This window comes from Clytia hemisphaerica, unplaced genomic scaffold (genome assembly GCF_902728285.1).
Source record: "Clytia hemisphaerica strain Z4C2 unplaced genomic scaffold, Clytia hemisphaerica genome assembly, whole genome shotgun sequence".
Lineage (NCBI taxonomy): Eukaryota > Metazoa > Cnidaria > Hydrozoa > Leptothecata > Clytiidae > Clytia > Clytia hemisphaerica.
This window is the reverse complement of record NW_027103360.1, coordinates 10,294-24,444: the sequence shown is the minus strand read 5'-3', so window position 1 is coordinate 24,444 and position 14,151 is coordinate 10,294. Positions and strand designations below refer to the sequence as shown.

The 14,151-nt window shown below is 33.3% G+C and overlaps 1 protein-coding gene across 1 annotated transcript; it reads right to left on the bottom strand.

Annotated features, from left to right (window-relative positions):
• Positions 1–5,258: 5,258 nt before the first annotated feature.
• LOC136822782 (uncharacterized) lies at positions 5,259–10,546 on the bottom strand. The gene is made up of 9 exons (XM_067079068.1): positions 10,427–10,546; positions 10,255–10,326; positions 10,061–10,139; positions 8,825–8,926; positions 8,391–8,531; positions 7,878–8,020; positions 6,896–7,041; positions 6,154–6,316; positions 5,259–5,910 (listed from the first exon to the last, which is right to left on the bottom strand). Exons 1-9 carry the CDS (start codon positions 10,499–10,501, stop codon positions 5,698–5,700), a joined length of 1,134 nt encoding a protein of 377 aa, XP_066935169.1. The 5' UTR covers positions 10,502–10,546; the 3' UTR covers positions 5,259–5,697.
• Positions 10,547–14,151: the final 3,605 nt, after the last annotated feature.

Below are 14,151 nucleotides of genomic sequence, written 5' to 3'. Positions count from 1 at the left end.
GAGCACAAATCTAAGGTTGACAGCGTATCCTACAAGTCGAACCAAGTTTGGGGTATAATTGAAAAAAAGTTACAAAGGACCTCATTTCAAGAAATAAATTTGTAGTGCCAGACTCGAAGCAATGTGATAGGAAATGGCGACAAATGTCGATTATCTTGACCGAAGTAGAAATGGAGGTGAGGAGGGTATGTCAAAGCCACCACCAAAATATTTCGAAGAAATTGAGGATATCATTGGCCTGGACCATGATGTTCAGCGCTAACAATAAATTCCAGAAACCCAAATCCCAATAAAAGACCAAGTCCCGAGGAATTAGAATCAGACAATAAAAAGAAACAAAAAGGCAACCAGGATAAGAAAAAGGAAAATTCAAAAACAAAAAGTTGTAAACTAATGGAGCAACTGTTAGGGCATTTAAAGGAGAATCAAAAGCGAAGAGATCAATTGATATCAGAACAAAAGAGACAGCATACCGAAAAAATGAACCTTCTAAGACAGTTAATGGGTCTTCCCAAAATTGAAGAAAATAACATTAATAATAACAACAGTAATACTGATGATGAGGATGAGAATGAGTGAGTTGTCTTATTGAGTGCTAAAGAGTGAATTTATATTTATATAATATTTTTTCATTGTTTTGTCTCTTTTGTTTTAATACCAATTGACCTCTTCTCTTTTGATTTTCAGCTTAAAGACTGTTAAAGCAACTTTTTCTTTAAGAAAAGTTTTGTTTACTTGAATAAAGATTGTTCTCGCTTTACATAGTTGCCTTTTTGCCTGTGGTTTAGAAAAGTCACATTGTGTGATGAAATTATGTCTAAAGAATCTAGTTTTAATAAATGCGAGACTCTAAAATATGCAGAGTTCTCATACTTTTATTTAAGGAGAAATTTCATTTAATCAAATTATAAGTTATACATATAAATATACAATTTCATTAAAACTTCTTGAATCTTGTTAATGTAAAAATGTTTTATTCAACATAGCAATTGTATATGACTTTATGTAAATATTCTTGATATCTTATCAAAATTTTAACTAAATTCCAGTGTTGTTTTTCCACTGTAACTGTAGTGTGATCTATTGTAGTTTGAAAACTGAAAAAGAAATTTCGATGCCATTACATTTAAACAAATAACTACATTTATTAAATGTCTGAATTTGAAACAATCCTAAACATATTTCATCTAATACAATTTACGGTAACAGTAAGGAATAATATCAAAGCTTATTCATTATTGTTTGTCGTTGTTTAATGGCATCTTCCTTAGAAGATGCCCCCAAAACAGTTATACAATCATCATTAACACACTCAAAAATGTCACAATCGTTTGGATTAGTACTCAAAGTTTTCAGTTCGTTACCTGTTGGTATTTCTAAATCATTGGGTTTTTCATTCAATTCAAAAGACATGTTGTGTAAAACACATCCAGCCATTATGATATAGCACATTTTTTTGATATTGTCAGAATCAATAAACTGTAGTCGACGAAAACGAGATTTCATTATACCAAAGGCCCTTTCTACAACACATCGAGCTGATGACTGGGTAAAATTGAATCGCTTTTGCTTTGCAGTCATTGAGTCTGAAATTCGAAAAGATGTTATCATTCTCACGGCAAGTGGGTATGCAGCATCGCCAATAAAAAAATCATCATCTGCCATTATGTCCTGGGGTCTTTTATCGATGTCATATCCAATCGGCGAATTGGCATATACACGTGCGTCGTGGACACAACCTGGAAATCCTGTGAAAAAGTTGATGAATCTTCCCTGGTAATCCACAATAGCTTTAAGAAAGATTAAATAATTGATAATTAAGAAAAATATTTTTTCCAAAGCGAATGTCAACTGCACTCATTTTATTGTGACTTGGGGCCCTTTCCTTTTATTGTTATCGATTGATAATCAAAGGCATTAAAAAACTGGCTTTTAGATGAAGTATAATGAGCAAGATTGATGTATTTATTATGATAAAAAGTGTGTACCTTGTAAAATCAAATATGCAAATTTCAACCCTGATGATAGAAATAAAAAGTTTTTCTGTTTAGGAAAGTTTTGTAATGGATAGTGATACCATTTTCACAGGATTTAAAAAGAAGCCACTACTAAGCTACCAGTGCTCCCACTTATTTTTTTACACACAAATTTTAACAAATTGATACCAGTTAACCTAGCTCTGCGTTCTTTCCCCACAGGCCATCTGATGTATACAACAGCAAGCCCAGTGAGAGTTCGCGAAAGTTTCCACACAATTCGACCAACACTTGACTCTGTACAATTAAATCTGTCCGAAATTGACCGATGGGTCTCTGTGGTGGCCATAAACCATAGATAAATCAAGACCTTAAGAATTAAGAAAGATACATTTTGTTCGATACTGTATGTATGATGAAGGTGAAAGCGTGCCACGGGTCACAACTGAGAATTTAAAATATATATGGTGAAGATCAGAGATCTGACCTCAAGGAGAGAAAGTGTTGAAAATACTAAATAAAATAAAGATTAAACATAAAAAGGCACTAATATTTTTATAATTATACGTTTTTTTCCCATTTTTTTTGAATTTTTCTAAATATATAAATCAAACCAATCAAACATTCTGTCAAGAAATGAGAATTTTATGCGGAAAAGAACCAACAAACCAATAGACATAAAGTTTAAAAAGCCAAGCAGAAAAACACAAACACCAAAACCCACTCAAAAACCCAACCAATGCAATCTGGAGTCCCTGACTTGCGACAGGCGCAGCGGCTTTAAACATGTTTTAAGGACGTCCAACACTCAGCCTCCCCCAGATTCCATAACCATGAACCGACCCACAGTCCAAACAAACTAACAAACATAGAAAAATAAACAAAAACTCTCACACAAATACAAAGAAACAAAAAAGGGTAAACAACAGACAAGAACAAGACAAAAGACAAGTATCATAAAACACAAATTTAAAAAAAGTAGGGTTAGGGTTAGGGTACTCGTTGGTGATGGAATTAGTGGGTTCCATTCCGATTACCAGTGGGTATTATTCAGATGATGGTAGGTATTATTCCTAGGAGATAGGTATTATTTGGAGTTTTTTCGAAACCCGGATAATACCTACCTTCTAGGAATATTATTTAAATAAATGGGTCCCTTTAGGATTTATCGAAATAATACCTATTTTTCTAACATTAATTATCTGTATAATAGCCATTGCAGGTTTAAGCTCAATCTATGGAATTTTCGAAACCTAAAGTGGGTATCATTAGGTGAAGAACTTTGAACTCAAGTTCTGAGACCCCACGCAAAGTTATATTTATCCGGACACTTGGAGAATTCGCGGACACCTTTTGGCATGGGCCGCTTTAGTCGCGCGGTCTACTGACAGGTGAAATTAATCATGCGGAATTAAAAGTTTCTTTAAATTGCATTTGTGTTAAAGAACCATTTAAAAGAGAAGTACTGTGAGGGTTTTCTTGAAGCAAAGGCTAACGATTTTGAGTACATTGTGTATCAGAGTTGTACTTTCAAAAGGTTATTCTATTGCCGAGCTTCAGTTTGATGGTACTTGTGCTTGTAAAGGATGAAATTAAACAGTCAATTATTCTTTGCCCAGCGGACCGATAGCTTTGAAATTTTCATGACGGCGTAGAATTTTTTTTTCATTTTAAATAACTTTTGTTCTATTGATTATTACAATGTAAATTTTGACATGGAGCTTCATTTTCATGGTACTAAAGTGTATGTAAAAGATAAAATTGAGCGGAGCAATATTCTTTGCGCAGCGGACCGATAAGTTTGAAATTTTTATGATGGCGTAGAAATTTTTTTTCATTTTAAATAACTTTTGTTCTATTGATTATTACAATGTAAATTTTGACATGGAGCTTCATTTTCATGGTACTAAAGTGTATGTAAAAGATAAAATTGAGCGGAGCAATATTCTTTTCCCAGCGGACCGATAAGTTAGAAATTTTTATGACGGCGTAGAATTTTTTTTTCATTTTAAATAACTTTTGTTATATTGATTATTACAATGTAAATTTTGACATGGAGCTTCATTTTCATGGTACTAAAGTGTATGTAAAAGATGAAATTGAACGGTCATCAATTATTCTTTGCCCAGCGGATCGATATGTTTGAAATTTTTATGACGACTTAGAATTTTTTTTATCTTTTTAAATAAATTTGAATGGTCCATTATTTTCAGCAAGTGCAGGTATATAACCCTAAAATAACACACTAATGACCACTGAGGAAACGAAACCTAGTAGTAGGAATTATTAGGGTCTCTTTGAATTATACCTACTTTAGGTTTATAGTGAGGTAACCCTAAAATATCACATTAATGAACACTGTGGAAACTTTTGGTCTGCTTATAATTACATCATGAAACCTATAGCTTCAGTTTAATACTTACTAGCTACTGTTCTACTGTTCTATATTGTAGGATTATGAAATATTACGACAATGGAAAAGTTCAATTGTTCTTTATGTGATAAGTCAGCTTTTCGTCACAAAGGTTCATGCGTGATATCATGTAATGAATGTCTGTGGGACGAACAGGCAAGAGCAATGAAAAAGAAATGGCAATCAGAAGCCAAAAGTAAAGCCTACAATAGTGCCATGCTAGGAGAAGAGCTCCAGAAATTCAATGAGAAATTGACAAATTCAAAAGACGGTATGAGATAATATTATTTACACCTTAGGCTTCGTTACTAGAATCACGATGATTAATTGTTTCAGTCTCCTCATAAAAGGAAGAATCTTGATGATATTTAGTCGTAATTATGAAACTTATGAAATGAATTGTTTCTTTTCTCTATTTCAGACTTCCTTTTTAATGCTGCTAAGGATGAAAGTGATGGTTCAGACCAGAGTGATACGGACGATCCAGAATTTATTACACCAACGGATGAGGAGGGTTCTGATGACTCTGATTGTGAAACTTCATCCAAACGCGGTAATTTGCAGAAAATATTTCCTGCAAGACTTTTAGTACAATAAGAGCAAATCTTTGTTTCAGTTACAGCTACTAAATCATGAGTTATTGTTATAGGGAGCGGTCCTAAACAAGAAGTCATTCTCATTATTTACAGTTTATCTTTATTGTCACCTTTTAGGCAAACGAAAAATTGCGAAAATTGTCAATAACGACGAAATAGCAAAAGAAAGTAGTCCAATCGGTTAGATATTCTAAAATCTTTATGTTTNAAATTCTAAGAACTAAATTCAAAAGGACAACTTTCCTGTCAGTTTAAATGATTAATTTAAAAGTTGTCAGCTTGAAATTTTCACAGTATTCTCTTGAAGTACTTTTTCATTGATTTTTAAGAAGATTTCACTGAAATCTTGTGAAAGCATTTCAAGGCACTTTATTAAATTTTGGCTTTCAGCCCAATCATTTTGTGCTCGTTTAGATTTCTTATTGTTGATCTTTCCTTTATAATGATTATACAATGTTATATAATGCAATCGTATTCTTAAGGGCATAACATTTATGTCTAAAACACAGTGAGAAGTGAGTATTAACGACAACCCAATGACTTTTACCATTAAAGATGCCACACATTACTGATTTCTTGATTTTCAAATAGTAATCAAATACGACAGAGATAGAAAACAACAGAAATTCAGATGTTATCATTCCAGCCACGGCTTTCTTATACTATGGTCTCACAGACCATGTTAAGAAATTGGTTCCATTTCACTACAAAACTAAATGAAGCCGTTGCTCACTTCGTTAGAAGAAGGCGAAAAATGAGCTCGAAAAGTCATGGAAAAAAAAAACACAGAAAAAAAAGTTGTGCAAATATTTTTACTTGAATCTTGTGTCCTCTCTAGTATATTAGATTTCAGCTGTGTCAAATTTGAAGAGCCAAATAGGTTTCGTATCACTTCCTGATTGATATTACCGATACCATTTGTCATCTATTGATAAAAGTAGAAAATTAGTAGTCTGTCATAACCAGTACAAAGTTTTTTTAACATTTTTTCTAAACTTTGTACATCGGATGAATGCCTGACGCACGAAACTAAGCACGAAACTAAAAGTAATGTTCTTTTATGCTTTTTATGAAATTTAAAAGAGAAAAACAGAAAATATTGTTATCTCCGAAGCAGGGATAGCACTTAATTCTCATTTTTGAAAACTAATTATTAGACTTAACTAACCCATTCGACCAGAACGTCAATATGTGACAAGCAACTCGTTATGGTAACCAGCTTTATGAAAGGCCAAAATTTCTTATCATGAAATAATGCAAACGAAATGCATTCTGCTGATGTAAGAAGTCGAACAGGCTCCAGATCTGTATCGGCTACTAAACACCGGTGCCTAAACGGAAACAATTTAATTTAATGCGTTATAAAACACAGCTAATAAACCTAAAATGTATACTCGTATCAAAAGCTAATTTCGTGTTCTTACTTGAAAAATTAGCGCCTGTCGTGCTAGATTTAAAAGGGAAAATGTTTGGACACTCCAATACACGTATCAATCCCTAGTTGGCGCGGTTAGCTTTTGAGCTTTAGTTCTTTTCGACGGTGGTATCAATTTTTATTTTATTTTTATTTATTCTTTCTTTAGAGTTGGTATCACAAAAATAGTTACATAGTACTAGTTAAAACCAACATGACATCGAATATTTACTTAAATAGTAAATAATAATTTAAAGTTTAAAACCATTAAAAAATTGAACAAAGTTTTCATGAACAATACATTTTCGTTTCGGTGATTTTGTTCTTGAAACCCTCTAGCATAAGTGTAGAAGCAATAGCCATTGAATATCTACCTGATCAGGAAACGCAAGCAGAAATATCGAGTATCATTTACAGCACGGAGCGATCGATGGCCTAAAAGTCCTAGATTACCGTGCTATCCACGTAAAATATCAACTCTGAAAACTGTTCTTACCTTAGAGATACTAGATTCTTTTTAATTGGAGTTTTTGGCGGTGACCAATTCTTTGCAAGCCAGTTTTTCGGGAAATCAAAGTCTTCCCAATTCAGCTCAGCCCACTGTTCGGAGGAAACAGGGAGATCCGATGCTTGAAACAAAGCCTTAAAAATATGAGAAAAAGAAGTTATTCGTCCCGTGATCATTCATAAATAGAAGACAGACCTTACTATACTGAATGAATTTCAATTTTTGTCTGTCATACTATCGCCAAATAAAATATCAAAGTTTCTAAAACGCCGCACCTTAAAATATTAAAATATTTAAAACTCTCAATCTAAAGTAGGTTTTCCATTGAGTCTATTTTCCGCGTGGGACAAACTTTTCGCTTTACGCGGGAGTCAAAGTTTTTCACCTCTACATTGCTTTTTCAAAAACGGTTTAGACCCGGTGCCATAATCAAAACCAATAATATGCAATTTCTCGAGTTTGGAAAAAAGGTTGGAAGCTGGTTATCCCGTTGTAAGTCTGAAATTGGACCGAAAAAAACTTATTTGAATTAGATGTGCAAATTTTTATTGGCGTCATTATGGATCAAAATGAAACTAGACCACATTAATATCAGGTGATCGGGTTCAATAAGCCGAGATAATAAGCTTTCATCGGTCGTGGAGGTCATCGTTTAATTTTTTTAGACATCGTCCGACCGCGGTCTCTATGTTCGATGACAAATTCTTTGTTCAACCACGGTCTCTAAGCATGGCGACGACGTTTAAGAAACTTAACGACGACCTCTGTGACCGCTGAGGGTTCATCACATCGGCTCATTGAGTCCGATCTCCACTGACATATTAAAACTGCTCTATTTTTAGTTATGTTAATATCTTATCTTTCTCCCCTATCATCTACTACCCAAAATGACTTTTATGCGTAAGTAACACTTTATCGGCAACAGGAACCAACAGCTAGAGCTCTAAGATAAGTCAAAGACTAAACTAACCATACTGCTTGTAGCGCGAAACTTCAGAAAAGAATTTAATATCTTATCTAAAGATGACACATCAGACTTTCGGGTAGACCGAAATGATATGTCATCCGGCCACCATTCTGGTTTGAGTGAAGGGATCCACGGTTTCCACGTCTCTGAAATTAAAAAAAAAAGGAAATCAAAATTCACAATTTCATTGAGTTATAAAGGTCAAATGATTATCACCTCAAATTTAAAACACCGGTGCAGGATGAAACAAACACATCAAGTTTCATTCACGATTCTTATTAAACGGTTTCTTAGTAGTATTTATGATACAAATAATCAAACATACCATCAAAGGTTAAAATCAATGAAGGAGTTATTCCGCAGAGATATTCAAGTGAAGTGATAGTGATAGTGATACTTTTGATTATGATTTAGACAAAATCCTATCGAAATAGGTCATGTCTTCTGAAATGATACAGCGATATAAGAGAAAGATCAATTTTTTATATGAAAAATAAAACTTAAGAAATGATTTACCAGTGTACCATCGAACTAGATTTCTCACTAGCACTCTTTTTTTAAGAGTGTTGAACTTGGCCCAGTCAACGGGAAAATCGAATTCTTCTTGCTCACTGTCTACTTGTTCATTTGCCACAATATTCTGTGTCGGTCTTTTCTCTATTTGGGATGGCAAAATGATAATACATGGACAGACATAAAATAGTACTCATTTTACCTTAATTGCTAGAGGAGGGGTTGTAAATTGAAAAAAGTACATATACAAAAGTATATTTCCTCTAGATCCCTGCAGTTTACTTAAAAATAGTACCGGGTAATTTCGAGGTAAATCACAAGAAACCGCAGGAGCCCGGAGATTGTCAAGAAGAAGAACATAGCCCCAAGGAAAATAGATTTGAAAATCGAAAAATGCAAAGCAATATTAGTTGATGGTTGGAAATTTTTTCACTTACTTTGAAAATTATAGTACGGTTCAGAATCACCTTTCGCCGCCATTTCAAACTTGCTTTGGAGTTCCTCGTTACTCACAAACTCAGTCATTTTGTCAGTCGTACCTGGTAAAAATAATATAAAAAATTGTTATCAACACCAACTTATTAACCTCAGTTTAAGGAAAAAGGGGGGACCATCCACTAAATCGGTACTAAAACAAACATGAATACTTCCAGCAAAATGACAAATACCCCTACACCCCCCAAAAATAAATTACTAAAATAAGTAATAAAGTTTTTTATTTTACTGAAAAGTTTTTTGTATTACTTTAAAATTCTCAAATAATAGCAAAATATTTTGAATCTATCAATTTCGCCCTAAAGTTTTTCAAGAATTCAAATATTCTCAGTTATAAAATATACAAATTAATAATATATAACCCAAGTAACTAGAATTTAAGCCAGAATCCCATTTACCTATATTTTCTTAATTTTAATTAACCTATTTCCTAGTAAAAGCCTTTTAATATATGTATTTTAATATTTATGTTCTATTAATTTCTCACGTTTATTATCCATTTTTTTGCTCAGCTAAACTATAACACTCAATACACAATTTCCAGCAATTTCTATTTGTCTTTGCAAGCCTTTTTCTCTAAATTCAATTACTTTTACAATAATCTCTGATAGTCATTTATTTTAGCCGATTTAACTGTAAGAATGTATTTATTTGTTAATAGTCGAAATAATTATTTATATTTTATTATCTTATTATTTTTTTAAATTATAGTAGGTCCACATCAATGCTTGTTGCAATGACTAAATTATAGACCTTTTTGACCAAATAAATTTTACACTACATTACATTACAAATTTGAGTAATTTCGAGTCAGTTACCATTTTCAAATTAAGAAACATTTAAAAAGGGAGTTCACCTCATCACTTTGGTATTTTCATCAACTTAAAAGTTTCTTTTACTTTCAAAAAGGGGGATCTACCCCCTCAATTTGGTATCAATAACAAAGTGACTTTTTAATAGCCTAACCCTAGGTTTGCTATCTGGTCCTGACCTCCTCGTGTAGAGTAATCAAATCATAGGCGTGTTTAAAAAATCTAAATTTTCAGAGGTCCTGCTTGAATCAATAACTCATCTGACCCTACTGATTTAGTTAATTAGGAAAGTAAATTTCATAGGCAAGTATGGCTAATGCTAATATACATAAAAGGCTTAGAAGTTCATAATAAATCGCTCTTTACCTGCAATCCAAATCTGGGAGTAGGAGTTGAGGGCCATAACAGCAACTGGTGTCTTTGTCAGCAGAGATATTTCATAAACCTAAAAAATCAAAACCTCCTTGTGTAAAATCTTTTTCACTATTACCCTAACTATTCCTTCAACAAAAAGAATAACATCCTATTAAAATTGTAATTGTTGAAAGCAAAAAACTTACAACTTTTTCCAACTGCCCAAGCTTGGCTTTCTCTTTAGCTCGACGCATTCTGCCATCTGTAATGTAAGCGAGCTGAAAAATGACAATTATTAATAAGTTTTTACAGAAAATTACTAGACAATTTCACGCTCCATCAGAAAAGATTAACTTAAAATTGAAATAAGCTTTTTACCGATTTCTCGTAAGGTCCATTTTTACCAATGCGCTTTCTTTTCAAATCATTCTTGCCACTATTGTTATCAGACATTTTAAAACTTCAGTACCAAAAACAAGTATTGATTTGTCTTACAACTGAAACAATAATGGGAATTATATCATAAAGCAAGGCTTATATTGAAACTGTTGTTTTGCGGGCAAAACCACTCATAGCCAGTCAGTTGGCCATCAGATAAAAAAAAGGCTAGCTAATGACTAAAACTTCTTGTAGAATTTGAGCTATGATCACCATTTTAATATCGATACATCTTCAATCTTAAACTGTGAAAAAACAGCTTAAAACTTTCATCTGGTTGACTATAAAATGGTCCCTATTTTGTTATTTATTAATGACTCTTAATGTCAATCAGTGATGGGCTTTGTGGGTTGCATCTTTTTATTAAATAAATATTTTGAATTTTTTTTTACAGCGATAATGTCCTAGAATGAAAGAGTTACTTTTGTGACGATTTCTTTATTCTTCAGTTTCGTTTTTTTAAAGACAAACTTTAGGTTAAAAACTCAGTCAATCGAGAAAGGGTTTAGAAATGTCAAGTTTAAGGTCTGTCTTAACAAAATAGATTATGATTTTTAGCTTATCCAATCTAGTTTCAATCAAAAATTTCACCCTCCCAGCTCTCCTTTCCTATGTGAAGTCATTTGAAAATAAGAAAAAACAAAATGGTACATAATGTGTGTCTTTCCATATTCGAAAAGTTGTCTGAAACTTTTCCAAAATGTTGTCAGATGTTGACAAACTTTTGGAACGATAGTTATAAGGACAGTATATTATTTCAGAGTGCAGCACCATAGCACAGCACTATCCAAAGCTGGTCTTGTATCATATACTCTCTCCAGATAACATCTTCTGATTCCCTCTTTGTTATAGATAGGAACCATAGTTAAGTAAGGGTGACCATCAATAATATGTTTTATGTGTGCATCCCCTGATTGACTCTCCTACATCGCTGGGCTGGATGCACAATAAAATGGTCGTTCACTGTCTATCTATCTATCTATCTATATTTTAAGTATCAAAAAGGTCCTAAGACCCATTATCCATACATACAATGATAGTACAACAGTATTAAGACTTAATCAAAATTATCAACCCTTGAGTCTAGAAGGGCTATATCTCGTTTAAAAATGTTGTTTGATTTATTAAATGGAAAGAAACACATAAATGAAGAACATCTAACTACACTGACAAGCAACGTTGCCTAAATATGAAATTCAAACAAATACTGGGATCGATCAAATCATATGAATCCTTATTCTTCCCAGATGTTGTGAAAAATTGGAACAAACTGCCAGCCAATATAATGAACAAAGCAAACGAAAACAAATTTTTAAAAGCTGTTAGAGCAATAGAGACTTGAACAAAATTATAACCTTTAATGTGCATTACTTACAAACAGTTTTGCTGGCTTATTCTCCATCTTAATTTAGCCCACAATCCCCCAGCTATTGTAGTTATACTTATAGTAACAGCATCAACAGCAGTCTAATTACCTGCAAAGACAAGAAAGGTTTGTTGCGTCCTTTGAATTATTTGCATATGGTCACAAATTTGGACTTCTCTGCAGTCCTAACATGTTAAATATCTGTATTATCTTGATAAGAAACCTTTTAATAACTAGATTGAGATTGAAAAAGTTTTTGTGTATTCTTAAAGTATCTATCATAACCTTTGAAATTTAACCTAATGTTAAAAATGTCAATTTATAGAATTAACTGAAACTGAATTTCAAAACAGATGTCTCATAATTTTGACTGATGTTTATACTCATCAACTATTGTGTATTTTTTAAATTTAAATCCTAGATGTTTTGAGCATTTTTATCCTACTATTAAATTTATGTTTTATATTCAAGAGAATAGGTTTGAAAAAACCTTGTATGAATTACTCATATTTCGTTCCCCCCCTTTCTTAAGGGGGGATGACACCTTCCCGAAAAGCCAAGAAGGGGGGGGGGATTGCAAATTTTCCAGTGGAAAGTGGGGATAGCAAGAAGGGGGGATTACATGTATATTGTAGAGTATTTTCGAGCAATGTTATGAAAATTGGTCTGCATGAAAGGGGGGTCCAAATCATTTCGGTAGGGACCACTTGGTCATTTTTTAAGTCCCCATAATATATTTCACTTATAACAAGTCATGAAAGTATCTACAAAAATTTTCTTCCTTGATCTTTATTAAAAGCTTATCATAAAGGGGATATTGGTATTTTTTGTTTGACAAATCAATATAGGGCTGGGCTTAAAAAATTGTTAGTTTGCCGTCACCCGACCCTAGATTTTGGAGGTGGGTCGGTCGGAATTTTATTTTTATTTTGGCGATTTATGAAATTTTCGTCCATGGAAGGGTTAACAGTTTGTTTCCATTTAGGTAATTTTGAATAAAAAACAGAAGTGCTAGCAGGGAATTTACAATTCATATGCTTGAGACAAACAAGATGGGAATTTTGATTTTTTATTGTTTGAAGTTTTTGAAGGAAAAAAATTTCTTTAAAATGGCAATAAAATTGACGTGTGACGTCACTTTCGTTTTCGCAAGCAATAAATTTTTTTGGGTTGGCAGGTTTCGAGGTAGGGTCGGTCGGGTGACGGAAAACAAACAGACTAGCTGCAATCTTGTTTTCAAACACTAGCTTTTTGAAACTGCAAATAAAATTATAAAGAAATGGTAATTTACTCAATTCTGGCAGTATTTAAAAAAAAATCTATTTAGCCATGGAGAAAATTAACTATCTAAATGGTATCTGATGTTTATGACAGCTTTCAGTTAGGGTTACTTTAATAAGGGGTCACTCACAAATCGACTTTAGGTTAGAAGAACGTCAATTGACGTTTTAAAAGCTGAACCACCTACCCAAAATCGATAAAAACTGCCTTCATCGCTGTTTTGTCAGCCATCTTGATTTTCACTACGGCTCGCATAGTTTAAATTTGAAAAAAAAAGAAACGGAGATAATTACTAAACTTATTCACAAAATTCCCGTATATATTTATATAGTTAATTATCTCCGTAGTATGTAGCGACAGAAAGAACGGCCATCTGCAAAAATTCAAGGGCCGTTCGGTGCGTCAAACAAAGAAAAGACATAAAAATCGGACCGTTCGTTTTGGTTTTCAAAACAAACGAAGCGATCAAACAGAAACATGGCAAGAAGTAATATTTTGCATGGAATGAAAAATCGATGTTTCTGAAAAACGTCAACAACTTTTAACCCACCCACCCATATACGTCAAGTGACGTTCTTCTAACCTAAAATCGATTTGTGACAGTCACATCAATATGCCAAAAACATTTTGTTCAACCACCTTCACTTCAAGATAGGCCACCATAGAATGAACTTCCTTTTATAGGATGAACCATATATTCATGTGGCTTTCACCTTGAAGTGAAGGTGGTTGAACAAAATGTTTTTGGCATATTGATGTAACTGTGTGAGTGACCCCTAAACGCAAGGGGTAACTGTGTGAGTGACCCCTAAGCAAGGGGTAACTTTCATTTGATTAGCTCCTAACAGAAGATTTTTCTGGTCTGTAAATTTGCAATTGAATGTAAATGAAAGGCCTCACAGGGCCTCATGTAAGTTAGTTGTGTTCGCATCATTTACAGCCCCAAAATGTGAGTCAGTCGGTCGGTCGATTGGCACTAAAGTCATCGGAAAAATGCATGCCCTCTGAACATACAGGC